At 38.3% G+C, this 20909-nt stretch overlaps 1 protein-coding gene across 4 annotated transcripts; it reads right to left on the bottom strand.

The window, feature by feature from the left end:
• Positions 1–18: 18 nt before the first annotated feature.
• Positions 19–17288, bottom strand: LOC104608041 (zinc finger protein BRUTUS-like At1g74770). 4 transcript variants are annotated; one of them, XM_010273890.3, is made up of 14 exons: positions 16714–17287; positions 15639–15857; positions 9180–9374; positions 8745–9103; positions 8368–8602; positions 7863–8031; positions 6950–7756; positions 6190–6871; positions 5445–5660; positions 5201–5338; positions 4114–4348; positions 3958–4017; positions 516–587; positions 19–425 (listed from the first exon to the last, which is right to left on the bottom strand). In XM_010273890.3, exons 1-14 carry the CDS (start codon positions 16972–16974, stop codon positions 324–326), a joined length of 3750 nt encoding a protein of 1249 aa, XP_010272192.1. In that variant the 5' UTR covers positions 16975–17287; the 3' UTR covers positions 19–323. The 4 variants fall into 4 exon arrangements, 3 of the variants coding, with proteins under 3 accessions (XP_010272192.1, XP_010272193.1, XP_010272190.1); XM_010273891.2 differs by having other exon boundaries at positions 6190–7756; positions 15639–15690; positions 15819–15857; XM_010273888.3 differs by having other exon boundaries at positions 6190–7756.
• Between the last annotated feature and the right edge of the window lie 3621 nt (positions 17289–20909).

Raw genomic sequence — 20909 nt, 5'->3', positions numbered from 1 at the left:
AGGTCAAAATTTTTAAAATTTATTGTAGATCAACTCTGAGAGAGTTCAAGACCTCTCCAACTTTCCTTGATAGTGGAAAAATTCTAAATAAGTTACAGGAATAAAGATAACGGAACGATGTAGCATTACACGGTTTACCAAAAATTTACATTATTTTGATACAAGCAATCAGTTTCCTCTAATCTCCAACACCACTATTATATTGTTTTTCAGGAATTGAATGGAGACAGTCATTTTACTCAATCCGAAGTCAGAAATGTAGTCTTGCAAATTTATCAAGCATCTTGAATAAAGAATTTATTTACACTTCCATTTGCCCACTGTCAAAGAAGCCTGGTATTGTATGAACCACAATGAGAGCACTTGTGATAAAGCCAGTGGAATGGAGCAACACCTCTCTTCTCACAGTCATTACAAAGTATGACCTGCAACAGCACATGTCACAAGAACACTCCAGGCAATACTAAACAAGAAAAGTGGCAGATACATGAGGATAGGACATAAAAGAGAATAACCTGAGTCTGGGCAGAATACTCCTCTGGGATTTTCTCCTCAGCCAATAAAGCATCCAGCATGCCAAAATAAACCTGCCACACCATCATTTAATTTGTCTAAGAAGAAAACTGTGACCTCCCCCTCACAGAAATCAGATAATAACTATGTTTAGAATTAAGATTGTAATTACAAAACGCGTTTCTGATAATCAGATTTAAAATGTTTCAACATGCATCGTGAATCATTGTAAGAGCAGGCAAGGGTGTTCCTGCATTTAACAGAAGATATTACCCTAGATTCTGGATAAGAATCAGCTGGGTTTCTCTGCACTCCTAGATTCTGTATCTTATATGTAAGAGCCAATTCTATGATTTTGGAGCTCAAACATATTTCAATGATATATCGGTGCATACTGAATTCAGTAAATGTGGTTCACACTGAATTTAAACATCCCTTGAAACTCAACCCAAATTTCCTTAAGCATCCCTTAGTCTGTAATGTTTTTGTTCATCACCAATTCTACAGGGGGGAGGGTGCTTTGTATTCAATAAATAGATCTAGATCTAGGAGCTTTAAAAAAATAAATGGACAAGTACTGTAGTAGTGGAGAATATCTCCAGGAAAAGTGTGATGGTGCTGTCTGTTTGACGTCTGGTGATCATCAAACTGAAGCCTTTTGATTGCCTTCACCAACAGATTTACGTGATGAACAAATAAACCCTTGAATATAGTGGCTGTGTTGGAATAGAAATGGAAACGGGGCAGGGTGAGGTGGGACCGGGTTTTGCCTGCCCTGTTCCCAACCCCAAACTTAAATGCCCCACCCAAACCTGCCACGTTCCTAACCCCATCCTCGTCCCCACAGGGAATGGGGATACCCAAATTTTCCCTGCCCCGCCCCGGTCATTCATACTTGTATGCTTACAAATTTATTTTTTTTTTATTTTTTTGAAACCAACCTAGAACTATTTTATATTATATAATATAATATAGCATATATTAACATATATTTACATATATATATATATAGTGGTATATGATAGAGTCAGGGCTGGTTTAGTGTTGGGGTCGGGCGGGGTGGACAAATACCATCCCCAATCCCCAAAGTTTTGGGTTTTCCCAAACCCCAATCAGTGGTCAAAACACCTGTCCCACCCAGGGTGGGGCAGGGCCCCATGGGATGGGCCAAATTGCTATCTCTAATTTGGGATAATACCATGGATCTAGAGTCTAGACCTTATATTGGTGAATTCATTAATAGGCATCATCACAAATAGCTAGGTAGAAAGTCTAGCAGAACAGATGGTAAATTTTTTAAACCTTTATCATTTCATGTATGTTAGTGTTGTGTCCCGTTTATCCCTTCCAAAATAAGCTTATGTAGTTAATATATCACTATCGAAGGGGGCCCTGCGTTGTAGGGGCTCGTTCATAAACTATCAGGCTTGAAGAGGCTTGAGCTCGAGCTCAAGCTCGGTTCGAGTCAAAAGCTCGAAAGTTCAAGTTCGGCTACCTTTGATTGCAGGTCTCTCAAGCAGCCGAGGTCTCCCTCAATTGCCGAGGTGCCAAACCGAGATCTCCCTCAACTACTGAAGTGTCGAGATAAGGTCTTCCTTAGTTGACAAGGTGTCGAGCTGAGGTCTCCTTCAGTTGTCGAGGTGCTGAGCCGAGATCTCCCTCAGTGACCGAGGTGTCGAGTCGAGGTCTCCCTTAGTGGTCGAGGTGTCGTCTAGCTCAAGGTCAATTCGAATTAGAGACTTGAGCTTGAGCTCAGAAGTTCAAGCTCAACTACCTTTGATTGTAGGTCTCGTAGCAGCCGAGATGCCAAGTTGAGGTCTCCCTCAGTTGGAGAGAGAGTGGCATTCTTGTAATTTATAAGGGGAGAGAGAGATCGCAAAAGAGAGAGAGAGAGAGAGAGAAATGACATTCTTGTAATTTGTAAGAAAAAGAGAATTGGCAAGAATGGCATTCTTGTAATTTGAAAGAAAAAAAAAGCAAAGAGAGAGAGTTGGTAGAGAGTGGCATTATTGTAATTTCTATGAAAATAAGGCAAAAAATACTATTAGATTCCATTTCCCTCACCCTAAGGCCTTCTTACATACACATTTCAACTTAATATATTTATATAGATAACACTAACATCTTATAGAGAGACATGTCAAGGTCATAACCAATGAACTACATCTTATAGACAGCCTGATTGTTGGGTTGTCAACCCAGTGACTTGTGGAATCCTGCTTAAATATATAACTAATAATATATCAGAACATTGATATGTCTATAAGATGTAGCTTATTGGTTATGGTCTTTATTTCCATGCGTATGGGCCTGTTTTAATCATTCTAACTGTGTTTTATAATGTTGGTTCCAAATAGCTGGGGCAACATTGCATGGACTCTCGTAAATGGATGACGTGTCCATGTCAAACACGCACCAGAGTCCAACAATCCTGGATTCTTGAGGACACTTGTAATAACATTTCCTTTTATGTCCTAATTCATTTCACATAACAAGAGAATGACATTTTCATATCAAATGTTACTTAGAAACAAAGGCTCAGTTTGGAAGGAGTTCAAATACAAATATGTTAAGTGCAAAACTTTGTATTTTATGTTATTTTGCATGTATTTGTACTTTACATATTTGCATTTGTACTCTTTCCAAACTGAGCCAAAGCAACATTTTTTGTAGGTATAAAATATTAAGATTCAAAAAAAATAACTATTTAATAATATATACTTTTCAGTAGACATCCACAAATCCATGTTTTCTTATCTTGTTGTGTCAAACTCTTGGGCACATGTTGGGTTCTAACTCCCATGTCTGTGTCCATGGATCCATGCAACATTGATCTGGGGTCTTCAGAGAGGTTATATGAGTTCAATAAACAGCTTTATAAACAAATGGGTTTATGGTCTAGTAGTTTGTATCTTGTAAATAGAACATTGAGGTTAAAAACTTCAAAACATCACTTTTATAACCAATCCTAAAATGTTGACTTGAGCAGTTCCTTAAAAATAGGAGAGCACAATAAAAATCGTCCGGTTTTCAGAGAACTGCCCAGGTCAAGAGCAGTATAGACAGTTTTTTTTTTTTTTAATTTAAGAACTGAACTTTTCCAAAATGCAGAAATGCTACTGAGTCATGATCCAGACGGTTTGGCCATCTGGTCTGATTTGGGTCTGACAACAATGGATACAAATTGAGTCTTTAAAATGTATGCAGTGGATGAAGTATTTGCCAACAACAAAATGACATAAAGATCAACATCATTTCTATCTCAACATTCCCTAAGAAAATGAACAATAACAAAGATATGACTAAACCATTTAAAACTTGTAATACGAACACTATGTCAATGATTTATATGACCAACCATCTTTCATTTAATTAAAAATAGTTTTTCATGCAACTATATAATTAAAAAAAAAAACTTGTTGAACATATCCAATAATAACTGACCTGCATGTCCCCCAGGGATTTGCTACAGATGGGGCAGATATAGTGAGTACGGGTGTAGTCCTAAAAGAAACAAAGAGGTGATCCAGTAAGTAATCTTTACTTTTGCAAATCTCCTATGCAAAAAAATATCCCAGTAAAGAAACATTAGACAAATACCTGGAAACAAGTTGAATGCATCAAATGCCCACAGGGAAGAGCCTTCACTGGAGAACTGGATGTGAAGATGTACTCATTGCAAATTGGACAATTTGATTCAAAGCATTTCTCTCTGCATATATGCACTGCGAGGGATTTTGACATACATGCATTGCAATTCATACAATGAAAATAATCAATACCCAATCCTTTCCCAACTCGACATAGATTGCAGTAAGGGCAGTGGTAAATTTCCCTGTTGACAGCCTCAATTTCAGAATTTAGAGGAAACAAATATACTCCACCAGCACCAGAAAAGAAGAAATATAAATTCATATGTATAACAAGCACCAAGAAAAAAAAATGAAATTGAAGCAGTTAATGGATGATAAAATCAAGAGATTTTTTATGGTTCTTTGTATCATTATGATGGTCACTGAATAAGCTGAATGAGATTTGTTATCTGCTGGCTTTTTTCATGACTGTATTAAGATCGCTTTCAAGGGATTTGAACTCTACTGCAGATAATTTGGCCAGATGTGGAGTAAATAGGAAGAGGATGTATAGCGGGTCTTCCCTTTATATCAATGAATCATCATTCGGTTGTTACTTCTTAAAAGAATTATTGAATTTCCAGGTTCAAATCCATCTACTATTTCCCTAAAATTATTCAAAGTTGTTCTGTAAATTTAGATTATCATAAAGCTTGAATTGATGATCTATAACACTAAATTATTCAAAAGCATCTTCATCATGACAATGAAATTATCTACTACCTACAACTAAGTTATATATTTATGAGCCTAGCATACAAACCTTTTTGAGTTTCTAGTGTTTATGAGTAGTAATATAGTCTGACCCCATGGACAAACGTCAATGGCATTATTGTTCAATGACATGACAACCATGGGATATCATCGACGGGGTTCCACAATCACAACTTTCCCAAAGGTCATAAGCTGATACTATAGGAAACATAATTGGGGATGAGAAACCAGTTAGCCATGGTATTCTAATGTGCAGAAAAACACCCATGTTTAGACATATCACCATGTAATTTCAGTCAAAGAAAGAACATACAAAAGGTCGGTGTGGTTGGTTACAATACCTTTCATCATCAAATAACTTGCAGATTCTGCAGAAATATCTTGCCATGGATAAACCATTACAGGAGATGTTTGAACATGTTGGACCGATGGGTTGAATTTTCAAGCATTTCATACACATCATCTTGGTTGTAGATTTTCTGCATATTTGTTTTCCAAACAGCTCAGGATGTGAAAATGATAAATAAAATAAAATAAAAAGCAAGAAGATACCACATGGGGTTCAAAAACAACAAATTATGCTACCTATCCATTGAATGGTCGGCCACATCATCATGGCAGTATCTGCATGTAAATAACTGGTTGCAACAAGCAGCAAACAGCTTACAGTTCCTTTTGTAGTGTTCGCAACCAAAAGTCTCTCCAAGTGTGTCTCGATAAGATGGAGATTGACCAGTAACTTCTTCCCTAGTACTTGGGAGAGCTTGTGGATGAGACTTCTGCTTTCTGACAATCCAACGGCTGAAACATGAAGGAAGCTTCTGTCAAACTTTGCATACAAAAATTTAGTATTCAGTAAACATAAAGAAAAGCGCAAAAAGTAGAGGAAATGCAAGCAACCTAGCCTAAGACAATCTACCAACAATTCATTGCCACACGGTATATACATATTGAAAGGAGGAAGCCCACTGTCATTGGGACCAACCAAGGGTTGAAAAATTAAGCCCGCTTGAATGATTATTTTTATTGGTAAAGGGATGCATATTGAAGTGGCTCTTTTTATGATAAATTTCACAAACGAACTGCTGCAGCTTAGCTTAATGGAAGCTTACTGATTTTAGGATTGGCAATGCTGCAACTTCAAATTGAGATTTACTCCCTCCACCCCCAACATCATCACATTAACATAAAAACACCAATATGTATGCATATGAATATATGATTAAACTGTTGTTAGACTGTATGTTCAATCTACAAAGGCACCATAAACTCCCTTTTTGGGGGAAAAGGAAAATGGAAAAAAGGGGGAAGAAAAATATTTAATACAAACCTCATAATCAGGTTCTGGATGATATATGACTTCTTCTCAGGATTTAAACCAGGATCACACGACACTCTTCTTATAGCAGCCTCCAGACCTTCCTGAGTTATTGTTAGAATGTTCTCTTCTTGATGCTTGAATTTCTCATCTACCTGTAAAATATGATTTGATTTCTCACTCTGACATGCAACATTGTATTGTTGCTTCCTATCCTCCCTACAAAGCTTTATGCCTTCTGGAAATTGATGTTCATCCAGGTCTCCTTTCTGAAATTTTCTTTTATCACCTCCTTTGTCAGTTCCAGAAGGTTCAAAATTAGCAGCACCAGGATCTTCCTGTGGAACCTTCAATCCTTCACCATGATGGTTCCCTCCATTAGGCTCATCAAAAAATTCTTTAGACAGATATGTTGCAATAACCTCCAGTGGATCTTCTGTGCCAGAAGGAGAGTTATTTGACTCCTCCACAACATTGGCTATACCATATCTATTCACACCTTCCCACCATTCCCCTAACCAATCACTAAACATTGTATTTTTGGTAGCATTATGCCACAAAGACATCATAGCATGTTGTTCTTCTGGTGTTAAGGATGCCATTAGCCAGGGTATCATCTCCTGCAAACTTTCTGCTCTGGTCATTCCAAGCATGCAACCTACAATCTTTAATTGCTCCTCAATGGAAAAATGTTCTGTAAATAATGGCCAAAGTTCAATTTCTTCACGATGGATATGCTCCCCTAGTGTTTTATTCATTGATTTACACATACCATGGAGCTTCATACACAGTTGGTGGTACTTAACCATTCTCTGATCAAGTAAAGAAACATCCACTGCATTAGGCATTGCAGAAGGAAGTGAAAAATGAAATTCGAATATCTCATCCAAAATGATGGATATATTATTGAAATTCTCCTCTTCCAATCTGTGGTCAATAGTGTACGAGTGACTAATATTTTCAAGTGCTTGCTTGGCCTCCAAAGCTGGGAATGCAATTTCATCTTCAGCAGCACTGTGAATTTGATGCAAAAACTTTACAAGATGAAAACGCTGACGGAATTCCACAAGAAACCCAATATTTTCAATTATCTTAGCAGATCCACTAACAAGGTATTCTAGATCATTTTTTAAAGCCTTATGAAAAAGAAAGATGTGTTCAATTGGTTTGGGTTCATGATTTAGGCTGGAACCTGCTCCGCTCAACTCAGCAGGAAATTTGCAGCGGGAAAATAATTTATTTAAAGCTCTAGGGAAAAAAATCTGTAGATTTAGTCCAGTAGAGTACGACATGCTGTACTTTTCATCAGAAGTCTGGGAGTTAAGATATGCACTTATCGCAGTCTTATCAGAAGAGCTTGCTTTAATAATCTGCCCAGGGTGGGATTTTTTGCAAGCTAGCATATCCAAATACGAAGAAGTGAGCCTGGTAACCTCAATTTTTTTGGATAGGAAAGAACTTCTATTTTTTAACATTTCCTGCAACTCTTCCTGGAATATCTCAACAGAGGTTTTACCTGAATACCCAATACGGACCCACTCATGCAAGAGGGACACAAAAGTCTTATCAGCAGGAGATCCTGTGTACGTGGAAAAGGGAAACAAAATGGAAAACCTTGTTTAATGACAGTAAGATGAAAATATGGCATTAAATCTCCTGCTAATTCAACTAGTTCAAAATCAGACCTGCCAGCTTTATGTTATGAAGAACTGCTTTCAACTCATCCCCAGTCAAATGTGATGACAGCCAAGTTATTACACATTTTAATAATCCAAGTGGCATCATACGAAGGCTTGTGTATAGCATCCATTGCTGCATTTCATGGTTGCAATTCTCACGGGTAATAGGGAAAACCTGGAAAGAACCAGAAACCAAGGTAAACATAAATGATACATGAAATTATGGTGCAACTCGGGTTGGCCTGAGTTAAGAATTTTACACTGCTTCGAGCTCAGACCTTCTAGCTGGGCCCATTCAAATTTTGACAAAAGCCCAACCTGATCGCACCCAATTTGCACCCCTATTATAAAGTACTTAATTTGGTAGAATTAAAAAGTGGTTACAAGTACATTTAATCACTAATTTCCTTACAACATTGGAAGTATGCCCCTGTGCACAGTTTATTCTCTTACCCTTATTACTATATTAGAATTGCATTAAAACATCCATGCACACAAAAATGGCACGTACCTCTGTTTCTTGAAAAGTTAAGTGTTTTCTAATCTCCAACAGGAAAGATTCCAATTGCCAGCAAAGCTTCTCCACAAGCTTGGGCAAAGATGTTTCATCTCGAGCATTAAAGCTTTGCAGCAATCCTAAAAGATCTTCAATTTGACTTTCATCTGGGAATCGTTGATGAGAGAAAGACAAAGGACTGTCCAACAGCTTATTTAACACTGGAAAGAAGACTCTCTCCAAAGCATTACTGTAAATAGAGTAATAGAACATAAGGATATGATTCAAAAGGACAACAATAGGAAACAATTAATTAACTAATGAAGAAGATATTCCACCTGACAAATTCATAGTGTCTAAAAAATGAAGAACTTGAACAACCAAAGTAATACCTGTAGAAGATGAGCACATCTGCAAGGAACTTTAATTGGCCACTGATTGAAACTAAAGTTGAATAATTCTTAGAAATTCTTGTTTCTAGTAATTCTGCAAGAATTTCTTCCAAATCATTTCTGATGGCATCATGCCAGAGGCATAGACTATCAACTGGATGCTGTTTAACATCATCTTGGAAGACATCAGATGCCTTCCGATGCCAATTTTCTATGTATAATATACTTTTAGTAGAATCTACTTTTGCCAATTCCTCCAACTTCAATAATCTATCAAAGAACAAAGCTCCTTTTTCAGTTTTCTCTGCAGCAGAGGTCCCAAAAAGTTGGTTTTTCTTACCAAGCCAGGAAGCCACCACCTACAGAGATGATTGAATTCATTCATGATCAGATAGTTTAATTAAATTATGATGAAAAAAATTATTTGCACTCTACCTGTTGCAGTAGTTTTTCTTTAGGAATAATTTCTCCAATGCAAAGCACAACATCCTCTTGTTCATTTAAAGAAGGATGGGAGATCATCCATGGCAGAAAATCCTCCAGAAACACTATAGGAACGCTGCTTATGAACTGCCAAACAAGTGACGCCTGCTCTTTGGAAGAGAACCATTGCATAAGCAAAGGGAAAACCTGCATTTAAATGTATGTTAAAGTAAGATGCACCACTGCATCATTTCAATACAGTCAACAGAAAAACAGGATGAATGGTGTTAATCACAAAAGGAAATGAACCATGGCAAGTGAAGCAATCTACTCCGAAAAGGCATGAATTGTGTTGGGTTGTCCATATTATGTGGTATTTGGTCATTTAGATCATTGGAAACCTAGAAGGCTAGGACTATTTAGTAGAAGTTGCTGATAATTGATTTTGATATATGCTTTGTGAAGAACAGAAGTAGAAGCTGAAAGGTTTCAGCAAGAGAGAAAGAAAGAGAAGAGAAGAGAGTGGGATGTCGCCAGAATTGAATAGATCTGGCCACCAACCCCTCTTGATTTATATACTTAAATAAAAAGAATGAAAAAGTACAAAGATACCCTTAGTAGGGCGGCTACTTTAAGTAGTTGAACAGTCACAACTTAAACTTAACATAAACTAATGGGCCTAAGGCCCAATAACTTCCTAACTGAATAACTTAAATAAAAATAAAACAAATCTGCGTCTAATAACTTAAAATCAGCCAAACTCAACACTCCCCCTCAACTTGGGAGTAAATGTCACACATTCCCAACTTGCGTAGATCATGCTCCAGCTTGTTTTTTGCAACACCTTTTATAAGAACATTAGCAAGCTGCAAATCAAAAGCAATGTATGAAAGACAAACTTCCCCTGAAGTCACCCTTTCTCTTATGAAATGTTTGTCCACTTCAATGTGCTTTGTCCTGTCATGCTGAACTGTGTTGTGGGCAATGTATATTGTTGCCTGATTATCATAGTACAACATCATAGGTTCTTCTGCCTCAATACCAATTTCTCCTAACAAGGAACGGATCTAGAGAAGCTCTAAAACTCCATGTGCCATGGCTCTATATTCAGCTTCTGCACTTGACCTTTCCACAACCGTTTGTTTCTTACTTTTCCACGAAACTAGATTGCCTCCAACAAGAGTGCAAACTCCTAATGTAGATCTCTTGTCATCTAGGCATCGTGCCCAATCAGCATCTGTGTAAGCCTCTAGTTTCAACTGTCCATGGTCAGCAAATAGTATGCCTCTACCAGGGTGTCCCTTCAAATAAGCAAGAATCCTATCAATAACCTCCCAATGCTGGACTCATGGGACATGCATGTATCGAGTCTATTGACTCACCACACTCACTGCATAAGAGATGTTTGGTCTTGTCATACATAAATATAGCAACCGCCCCACTAGTCTTTGATATCTCCCAATGTCCTTCACCAACTCACCTTCTGATGCATTAATTCTGTGATTCTGATCAATAGGAGTACTAGTTGCCTATGTTCCAACTTTCCATGTTTCTTGTAAAAGGTCCAGGACATACTTCCTCTAAGAAATAAAAATTCCATGCTTTAATCTTGCTACCTCAATGCCCAAGAAATACCTCAACTCCCCAAGATCCTTAATTTCAAATTCTCTGTGCAGATTCTTCTTCAAACTATCAATCTCACTCGGGTCATATCCTGTAACTACAATATCATCCACATAAACTATCAGAACTGACACCAGGGACCCCCTCCGCTTCACAAACAAAGTATGGTCTAATTGAGTATGAGTATAGCCAAAAGCCACGCTCTAGGAGACTACTTTAAACCATACAGAGACTTCTTCAATCTGCATACCTTCCCCTTTTCAACATCACTGTAGAAACCAGCAGGAAGATCCATATATACTTCTTCTTGCAGGTCCCCATTAAGAAAGGCATTTTTTTACATCAAGTTGGAGAAGGGGCCAAGAGTATGTAGCAGCAAGAGAGAGAAGGATCCAAACAGAATTCATTTTTGCAACTGGTGCAAAATTCTCCAAGTAATCAATGCCATAGGTTTGAGTGTACCCTTTTGCAACTAGTCTAGCCTTATACCTTTCTATACTTCCATCTGCCTTGTATTTAACTGTATAAACTCATCTGCATATAACAGTCTTCTTGCACTCTAGTAGATTCACAATCTCCCACGTCTGGTTCTTAATTAAAGCTTCAATTTCTTCCCGCATAGTTGTCTTCCACTCAGGTTTGGAGAAAGCCTCACTGACACACTTGGATATAAACACAGAGTCGAGGGAAGAAAGGAAGGCTCGATAAGAAGGAAAAAGTCCATTGTATGAGAGATACTGTAACATACAATGAGCGGTACACTTTCTCTTCCCTTTTCTGAGTGCAATAGGAAGGTCCAGGTCATCTGTAGTAGGGTTAGTGGAATCAATAGGAATTAAAACATCAGAGGGAGCAAGAGGAAATATCTGAGTCAGTGTCAGCCGAATTTGGAGTCTCCAAGGAACCGGTAGGAAGTGATGTGGGTTCTTCTGCAGTGGAATCAACCTCCCTATGAAGTTGTAGGCGCTGTCGTGAGTAGCACTGAGAAACAGGACACAAGGGAGGTGGTAAGGTAGGTGACATAGGAGGATTAGACACAGGAGGGTCAAACACAAGAGTGGACATAGGGACTGGAACCGGAAGAGGAATAGACTACTCACTTCCTTCCCCAAAACACTCCCCTTGAGAAGAACCCTTCAGGAAAAAAGATGTTGACTCAAAAAAGGTGACATCCATAGTAACATGCCGACTCCCAGAGACTGAGTCATGGCAACAGTACCCTTTCTGATTTTCTGCATACCCAAGAAAACCACACTTCTTTGCCTTTGGATCAAGCTTCGAGCGGTGAGGACCAAGAACATGAGCAAAGCAAACACAACCAAAAACCCTAAGAGGAATGTGGAACATCTCCCCCTTAGGAAAAATGAGGCTAAATGGGGTGCTAAATCCAAGAACACAAGAAGAAACCCTATTAATCAAAAAGATTGCTGTGAGAACTGCATCACCCCAAAATCGAACCAGAACAGTAGATGTTATCATCGTACTCCTCGCAATCTCAACAATGTGTTTGTTCTTCCTTTTTGCTACACCATTTTTTTATGGAGTGTAAGAACAACTGCTCTAATGAATTACTCCATACTCTAATAGATACGAAGCAAGGTTCTTCTCAAAATATTCCTTGGCATTGTCTGATCTAAACACTTTCACTCGTACCCCAAACTGTGTTAGCACCATCTGATGTAACTGTCGAACCAAGAATGGTACCTCATCACGGGATCTCATCAAGTAAATCCAAGAATACCGAGAAAAATCCTCCACAAATAAAAGAAAGTATCGGTAGCCACCCATAGAATGAATATGGTATGGTCCCCACACATCAGTATGAATAACATCAAAAGCAGATGAACACCTTTTATTACTAGCTTTAAATGAATGTATACAATGTTTTCCAAGCTAACAGCCTTCACACTCTAAGCTAAGCAAATTAACAGACTCAAATAACTTTAGAAATAAGAAACGCAAAGAAGGAAAAGACAAATGTCCCAAACGATTATGCCAAAGCATAATCTAACCCACAAACCCTGACTCAAAATCCTTACTGACATGATGACTCTGATGATTGGGAAGTGCATCCAAAAGGTAGATTCCATTCACCTTACGACCACTCCCAATCGTCCTCTTTGAAACTAGATCCTGCAAAACACAATGGCCAGGAGAAAAAATTACTGATCAATTCAAGTTCTTAGTCAAACTACTAACAGATAACAAGTTAGTACTCAATCTGGGTACATGGAGGACAGAAAGTAGAGAAATGGAATCGGTTATCTCGGCAGACCCCTTCCCAACAATGGGAACATGAGATCCATCAGCTATGGAAACTCTATCTCTGCTAAAGCAGAGTTGGTAAGAGGAGAAAATAGTGGAACTATGGGTCATATGCTCTAAGACTCCAGAATCTATAATCCAAGGAGGTCCCTCCTTACCTGTAGTAGAAACATAGTTTGCAGTAGCAATGTGAACTACCTGTATGAGCAAAGGAGGTAGAATGTCCACCACCAGATCCACCTATACCTAGTTGTCCACCTGATAATGGATTAGGGATGACTGTATCTCGCTGATTAAGTAACTACCCATATCTCTCAAGTTCGGCCCTCACTGCAGCAGTTGCAACAGACTCCAAAATAGTTGTAGTAGGAGGTCCAGGTAAGTCACCAGTTACTGCCATGTTAACATTTCCCTTCTTGTTTTTGAGTCTATTCGGCACAAGGTGAGGCTGAAGCTTCCAACATGTATCTCTCATGTGTTTAGGCTTCTTATAGTAGTCACAAATCAAGTCCTTATCTTCCTTCCTGATTTCACTACCACCTTGGTCTCCACTCTGTTTAGGTTTCACAATACTAACCATAGTTGACTGTTCAAGACCCGAAATCTTCATCATCACATTCTTCCTACTCTCTTCCCCTGATACAAAGGCATATGCCTGAGAGAGAGTAACACTATCCCTAGAAAGGATATGTTGCCTTGCAATGTCATACTCGGGATTAAGGCCATCAAGAAATTCAAAGACTCTATTCTTCTCTAAGAGCTTCTAGTAGGTAGTTGCATCCTTACTACTTTCCCAAACCACTCTCTCCAGATGGTCAATCTCCTGCCATAGGGTTTTAAGGGCCAAAAAATAAACAGCAACAAGTTTATCTCCCTATCTGGTAGCAATAACCTGGTTTCTCAACTGGTAGGCCCTAGCAACATTCTCACTTTGTGAATAGGTTTCTGCAACCCCATCCCAAATTTCCTTAGCTATATTTGCCCACAAAAAGTTTTTACTTATATGGGGCAACATAGAATTGCATAGCCAAGTCATTACCATATAATTTTCCTGTACCCACCGAGAGCAGTTAGTCACGGGTTTCACTTCCTTACCAGTGATATACCCCAAATTCCCACGAGCACCAATGGTCATTTTTGCAAATTGCGACCATTCTAAATAGTTTGTACCATCTAACTTAACTATAGTGATGGTCCCAGCCCCGAAAAATTCTCTGACACCTCCTCTCCCTTGTCTCATTTCACTCCCCGGTTTGTTTTCAACTCCGTGACCCTCCATTATTCCCAAAAAAGGGTTAAAAATCACTTTAAGATGAAGAAATATGAAATAATTCCCTTCAGGCACCACAGACACCCTTCTGGTACCCTAGATGGTCCTCCCACAAAATATTCCTTCTTCACGGGAGTGGGAGAAGAGAGAGAAGCAGCCGCTCCCTCCAAAGGCCTCCAAAACAAGTGGGACTTGAACCACCCCTTCAGAAAACTCCAAGAAACCCTAAAAAATTAGGACGCCACTTCCTATGTCAAAATTTAAGAGTCCTACAAAAACAAGACTCTCCCCCATTCTCCAGTTCTTCCTGAATTTGATGGAAAATCCTAAACCAGCTATAGGGCAAAACAGATCCACAAAAAAATCTAAAAACTGGGCTTACCTGAGGCCTTCGATCAGCCTCTCATATCACCATGCAATCATCCGATCTAGGGCTGCATGATGTAGCAGCTCAAGAAACCTTCAGCCTGCTCTGATACCAAGTAGAAGTTGCTGATAATTGATTTTGATATATGCTTTTTGAAGAAAAGAAGTAGAAGCTGAAAGGTTTCAGCAAGAGAGAAAGAAAGAGAAGAGAAAAGAGTGGGATGTTGCCAGAATTGAATAGATCAGGCCACCAACCCCTCTTGATTTATATACTTAAATAAAAAGAATGAAAAAGTACAAAGATACCCTTAGTAGGGTGGCTACTTTAAGTAGCTGAACAGTCACAACTTAAACTTAACATAAACTAATGGGCCTAAGGCCCAATAACTTCCTAACTGAATAACTTAAATAAAAATAAAACAAAGTTGGGCCCAATAACTTAAAATCAGCCCAAACTCAACGTATTTTACATCATAATTTAAGATCATTAGCATTCAAGTAGCATAACAAGTCAACTGACATGGAAATCCACTAACTAACTAATGAATAATAGAATCACTGGTGCAGCTTTACTATTAACTAAACATTATAATTGCAGAATGCAATATCTAAAATTTCTGAAGTAGACAACTCCAAGATATTTGAAACTATAGATTATTTTATTAGAAATGGACCAAAAATGCCAAAATACAGTGGAAAAACAATAGCATCTTAATGCAGCATGTTCTCATTGAAATAACCAAATAAAAAACCAAAGACTAATTTTAAAAGAAACTTTCTTCAATCATACAATAAACTAGGGTGAACCACCTAACTTTTTTATTTGAGAAAAGATAACTTCTATTATAAACATAAAAGAGAAAGGGTGTACATGAGAGGATGCTTGCAAGAAGAAAAAACAACAAGAGTCCACAACCATCACATAAAATAAATGAAAATCTGCATACCTGCTCTTCTTCTTTCAGCATATGGAGGCAAATTGATGTCCGAATAGTGCCACTGCAAAACAAAAGCTCTTGAAATGAACTGGAAGGAGTTCCATCACCCTCCAACAAAGTATTCAAGCAGTGGAAAACAGAGTCAAAAAGGTTATCTAAGCTTCTATGTTCAAAAGAATATGTATTCACCACATTTCTGACACGTAGGTCCAGTGCTCGAAAGATAACCTGCCAAACAAAACAATGGTAGATATATGGAACTATCAATGTTTATAGTGTGAAACAATTGAAAGTCTTATCACCTTCTAAAGAATGATGAAAAGTTAAATAGCAGACCATTTCACACGTGAAAGCACTAGAAACTAGTTTATACAATATGCATACAAATGAACATCAAAATTTCAACAAACATAATAAGTTTGTCCAATTAGGGATAAATGGCTAATTGGGTATCTTTAACACCCCTACATGTATATCTTAGTGATTATTTCCACTACTTTTTTTCTTTTTTTTTTTCTCTTTTAAACTAATATACTTGTTTACGAGTGCATCCTAGTACTTTTTAATTCTCTGCTGAGACTGAGAATCAACTTATAGTCTACAAACATTACTTGCACATTTTCTACTTTTCCTAGTGTTTGCCTTTCGGATTTTTCACGCAAGTACATGTCACCATCAAATTTCATTACTTAAGAACTTTCACTTCTAACTGACGTGGATGTAGAATGCTCCAATCTTTGGCACTTCAATTGACAATGAACCTTTTCCAAACAGACCGATAAACTGAAATTTTTGTGTTCACATTTAACACTTCACTGTGCTGACTCCAAACGGTTGAGATAAGGCTTTGTTGAGTTGAGTTTGAGTATTTAACTAGTTCACACTAGCAGCAATTTACTATTTAGAGGAATCCGTTCCACTGTGTCCTAAATTCTAACTTGAACGCTTCCCAGCCTAACAAGAGATATAATTAGCAATTATCCATCTAAGTTTGATTACAACTGAGCATAAGTTTCAAAATTTTGTTAGCAAATCAAGAGGGAAAGGAGCGTGTGTATGTGTGTGGACGGAAAGTGGAGTTGACCTCATCCTCTGCTGCACAATGATACTTGTATACGAGTTCGAGAAACCGGTATCGTCGGAGTAGTTCGACTATCAGGTCTCGTCTAGGAGAACCAATCTCCCAAGACGACAACGTGAGACGATGAAGCTCGGCAAACTCGGCGCGCAGAGCCTTGTGGAAAGAAACAAGAAGAAGGATCGGAGCATCGACGAGTCGAACACCAGAAAGGGGCCCTGCCATCTCCTCCTCCCGTGCCCATCTGGGAGATCCGCCACCATCCATCCACCCTCCAACGACCCACCATCAAGGGCAAAAACCACCACCACTGCAACATCAAACACCCTGCCCTTCTCTATAACTCTCTTATTCTCCTCTGTCCCCTCTTTGTGACCTCTTTTTTTTTTTAATTTTACTGTTAATATTTTGTTTGTCTATACCACGGAGCTTGATGGAGACATGATACCTAACGATCATGTCTGGTTATTCCCTCTCTGTAACGATGAATTGTCTACTATTACAGACTCTCTCTCTCTCTCCCTCTGCATTTTTTCCCGATTCGGAAGCTCCGTTCATGCCGGCCTTGACTTGTCACCATGTGAAGTTAGAAACTAAAAACTCATCTGGGAACAATTTTTTTTCTTGGGTTAGCTCTCACGTCGCGTCGACAGTGGCCGGCACGTGCTGCTCCAATCCAGCACGAGCCAAATCGTGCCTCCACGTGGCTAACCGTTTCCAGCCACAAAGCAGTTAATTTTGTTAATTGATTCGCTAAATTCTTAGAAATGGCTTTGAGTAAGCGACGGTACTAACTGTTCTGGCTGTTTATGACTAATGACTTTTCAAATACTATTTATGCCAAATAAAACGATATAAAATATAAATTTATCACCGATTAAAACCTAATGCATTTATATTTGATTAAATAAGATATATGGCGTAAACGAGGCCCACATTGGAAAGTAATTATGACGTGGGCATCCATGTCCACCGTTCAAAGACCATATATATGTTCACATCAATTTCCAATGTATCCATTTCTTCAGCCCCGTCAGCAAGGTAAACACATCTTACCTCCCGTAGGATCCTTTTTGGACGGCTGGAACAAATAAGAAAATTTCATCGAACAACAAATATCTTGGTCACTTTACCCATTACTATTTTATTTATATGGGTAAATTCACTTTCTCGGTAAGTGTTTCTCATGTAGAATTTATCCAATTAAGTTTATTTACCCATATTTTTTTTGTTGGAATTTATCTAGGTAATTCAGACACTTCAATTTATCCATATTCTTTTTCTCACCAATTTTCCTGGGTAAGAAACCCATTCTTTACACTATTGCCAACATTACCCTTTTGTCTCTCTCCAATTCTCTTTGTTGATTGCGTAGAAGAGAAAAAGAGAGAGAGAGAGAGGCTTGGGAGGGGACTAGGAAGAATGGAGGTGTGTGACACTTCAACAAGTGAATCTCTGCTGCTCGGAGGAGAAGGATATATGGTAGAAGAGATGATGAATTATAAAAGTCGTCAGGTTAGTAGATCCAAGAGCGGAAATTAGAGATCTTCGTTCATCATAGGTAAGTTCTTTTCTTAATTAATTTTCTTTTTTAGTTTGCTTAATTGATTCTTCAATCTTTGAGGGTATAGGATTTGGAAAATGAACTGCAAGAGTGGAGATGGCGGAGAGATTTGCTTACTACGGGATGGCGGAGATATTTGCTTACTACACTGATGGACTCAATGGAAGCCTCTTTCACGAATCATAGAATATTGATTTGCAACTTGAAAACTGTAGAGGTATGGGGTTCTCTCTGGCGGTGGAAGTTCTTCCTAAACAAAAGGTTTGGGAAAGAAGCTAATGTTTGCCCTAAACTTGTTAACAAGGGTTTTTTCGACTAAACAAAATCACCCCACAATGGGAAAGTAAATTATCCACCTTTGAGGTGGGTAAGATTTTCCAAGGTAAATAGCCAAAATACTTACCTGGGGGAATCTATATTTTTCATGAGCCCCACATGTATTTGTAAAAGAACATGGGAAAGTTGGTCAACTTTCCCACCCCAACATAGCGATAAACGAACGAGGCCTAAATAAATATGGTAAACACATTCATTTTCATGTAAGGTTATGTTTGGTTCTATGGACATTTATTAGAAAAAATGCCATGAAACCACTATTTGGTTTCAACATTTATTAAGCGGTTTGGCATCGTTGTCATTGCTCTAGAAAACAGCGCCACATCGGGAAAAAAAAAGTGCTCTAGGAAATGGGCGCTTATTTGGAACTGTTTTTCTATAAAAAATGGTGCTCCAAGCCACGCCTTGGAAATCAGGAAGGCATGGCTTGGAGCAACGCCAAATTTGGCGTTTCCTAGAGCTACAGCTTATTGTTGCCAACAAGAATGTGAGGTGGCAGTGATGTGGCATTGGATAATGGGTACCAGTGCTAAAAATGTTTCCTAGAGCACTGGTACCAAACATAAAACGTTATTGTTGCTCCATAAAACATCCTACCTAGTAGCAACGATTCAAAAAAAAAAGATACTGTTTTCTCATAAAACAGTGCTTCCAACCCACACAACAACAAAAACGATGTTGTATCTTCAACATTGATGCCAAACATATACTAAATAAATATTAAAAAACAGAAATGTTTGGATTTATGTGCATGAGCCTTTGGGGAAACTTCAAGTTCTATTATGTGTTTGGTATAGCTTTAATTTATTAAATAAACGTTCATACTTGATTTTTCGCCAAAATTGAGAAAAAAGTGGTTGACAAATGTTTTTTTGGGATTTATTAACAACTAGACGCCATTAGGCGCCACATAATCGGAATAGTGAATAAACACTTTTGCATTAAGGGAAGCATTAAAATGAAGCTTCCCCCAACGATTGTCTTACACGTAAATCAAGACAATAAATTATCAATAAATATGCATACGAAATAGTATGATGGGACAAATGCTGATTTGGCGATGGCATGGCACCGTTTATCGAATAATTGGAAGTTGATGCTACCAAATTTGGAGCAAAGGGAAGCGGAGTAATTTCCCGGGTTCGAGGGTTGTAAGTCCTTCCTACTAAGAGTAAAAAGACATCAGAGGCCCCAAGAGTGTTCCCAAGGGCGAGGACTCCGATAGCCAAATTAGTCGATGACTCAAAGAGAGTAAAAGGTCACCACAAGAGTGTAAGTGATAGCTCAAATATGTGTGCACACCTCTGGTTGTAGTGTCCTGTTTATAGTAGGAATCGCCCAAGTGAGAAGTAATGCACAATGTATAATAGTCCCGTATATCGCGATCACATAGGGGGACCTGGAGAAGCGTTGGATGACCACAACCCCATGTCATTGGCTTAGGAGTAAATGCACCCATAACGTGTGCCCGCATTAAGTGCTCATTAATCGCTAAGGGCAGGAATTACTCGAATGCCCTTAGGAAACTATTATGAGCCGATAATACCCCTAGCCGATGCCACATATCAAGATCCAATGGGCCAACCAAATATACCCATAGCAGAAGCCATGCCAAACACCGCCTAGTTTCTCCCAAGTCTCAAGTTTAAAATGCAATGCTAACCTAGAGCATTGTAAGTTGAGGTGAAGTGGAAGATTACTTTATGGGGTGGCAAGGTGTTAATTGAAATGCCCAACCAAATAACTAAAAACAATAAATGTTTAAAGTGATGTTTTCAATAAAACATTTATATGAGAAACACCCATAGAACCAAACACATACTAGGTTTTAAGAGAAGGGGGGAATTGATTTGGCCCAACTTTCGTTCCACCTTGAAACTTCTGACTATTGAGGAAAAGAGGAAAAACTTTGTAGCAATCTGCTGCACATGCTATTTTTTGGAGCATTTAGGAAGAAAGAAATTTCGTGTTTTTAATAATAAAACAAAAAACTGTGAATAACTTATTTCTCTAATCTGCTATAAGTGCTTCCTGTGGACCTCCGGTTCAAAGTTTTTAAGAGGTGTCACCATGTCACTTTAGCTGACCTCCAAAGAAATGCTACATTTTGTCTCCACTCTAATCACATACACCCCAACATTTCCTACAGTTAAGGGTGAGCATTCAGCTTATTCGGTTAAAAACTGAATTGAATAAACCAAAATTTTAAAAACCGAACTAAAAAAAATAAAATCAAACTAAAACTGAAATTTTCAGTTTGATTTTTTGTTATTTCGATTAAAACTAAATTTTAATAATATAT

The sequence above is a fragment of the Nelumbo nucifera genome, chromosome 4 (genome assembly GCF_055504915.1).
Source record: "Nelumbo nucifera cultivar China Antique chromosome 4, China Antique-T2T, whole genome shotgun sequence".
NCBI classification, from domain to species: domain Eukaryota; kingdom Viridiplantae; phylum Streptophyta; class Magnoliopsida; order Proteales; family Nelumbonaceae; genus Nelumbo; species Nelumbo nucifera.
Note: the sequence above shows the minus strand (reverse complement) of the source record. Positions and strands in the feature narration are given on the sequence as shown.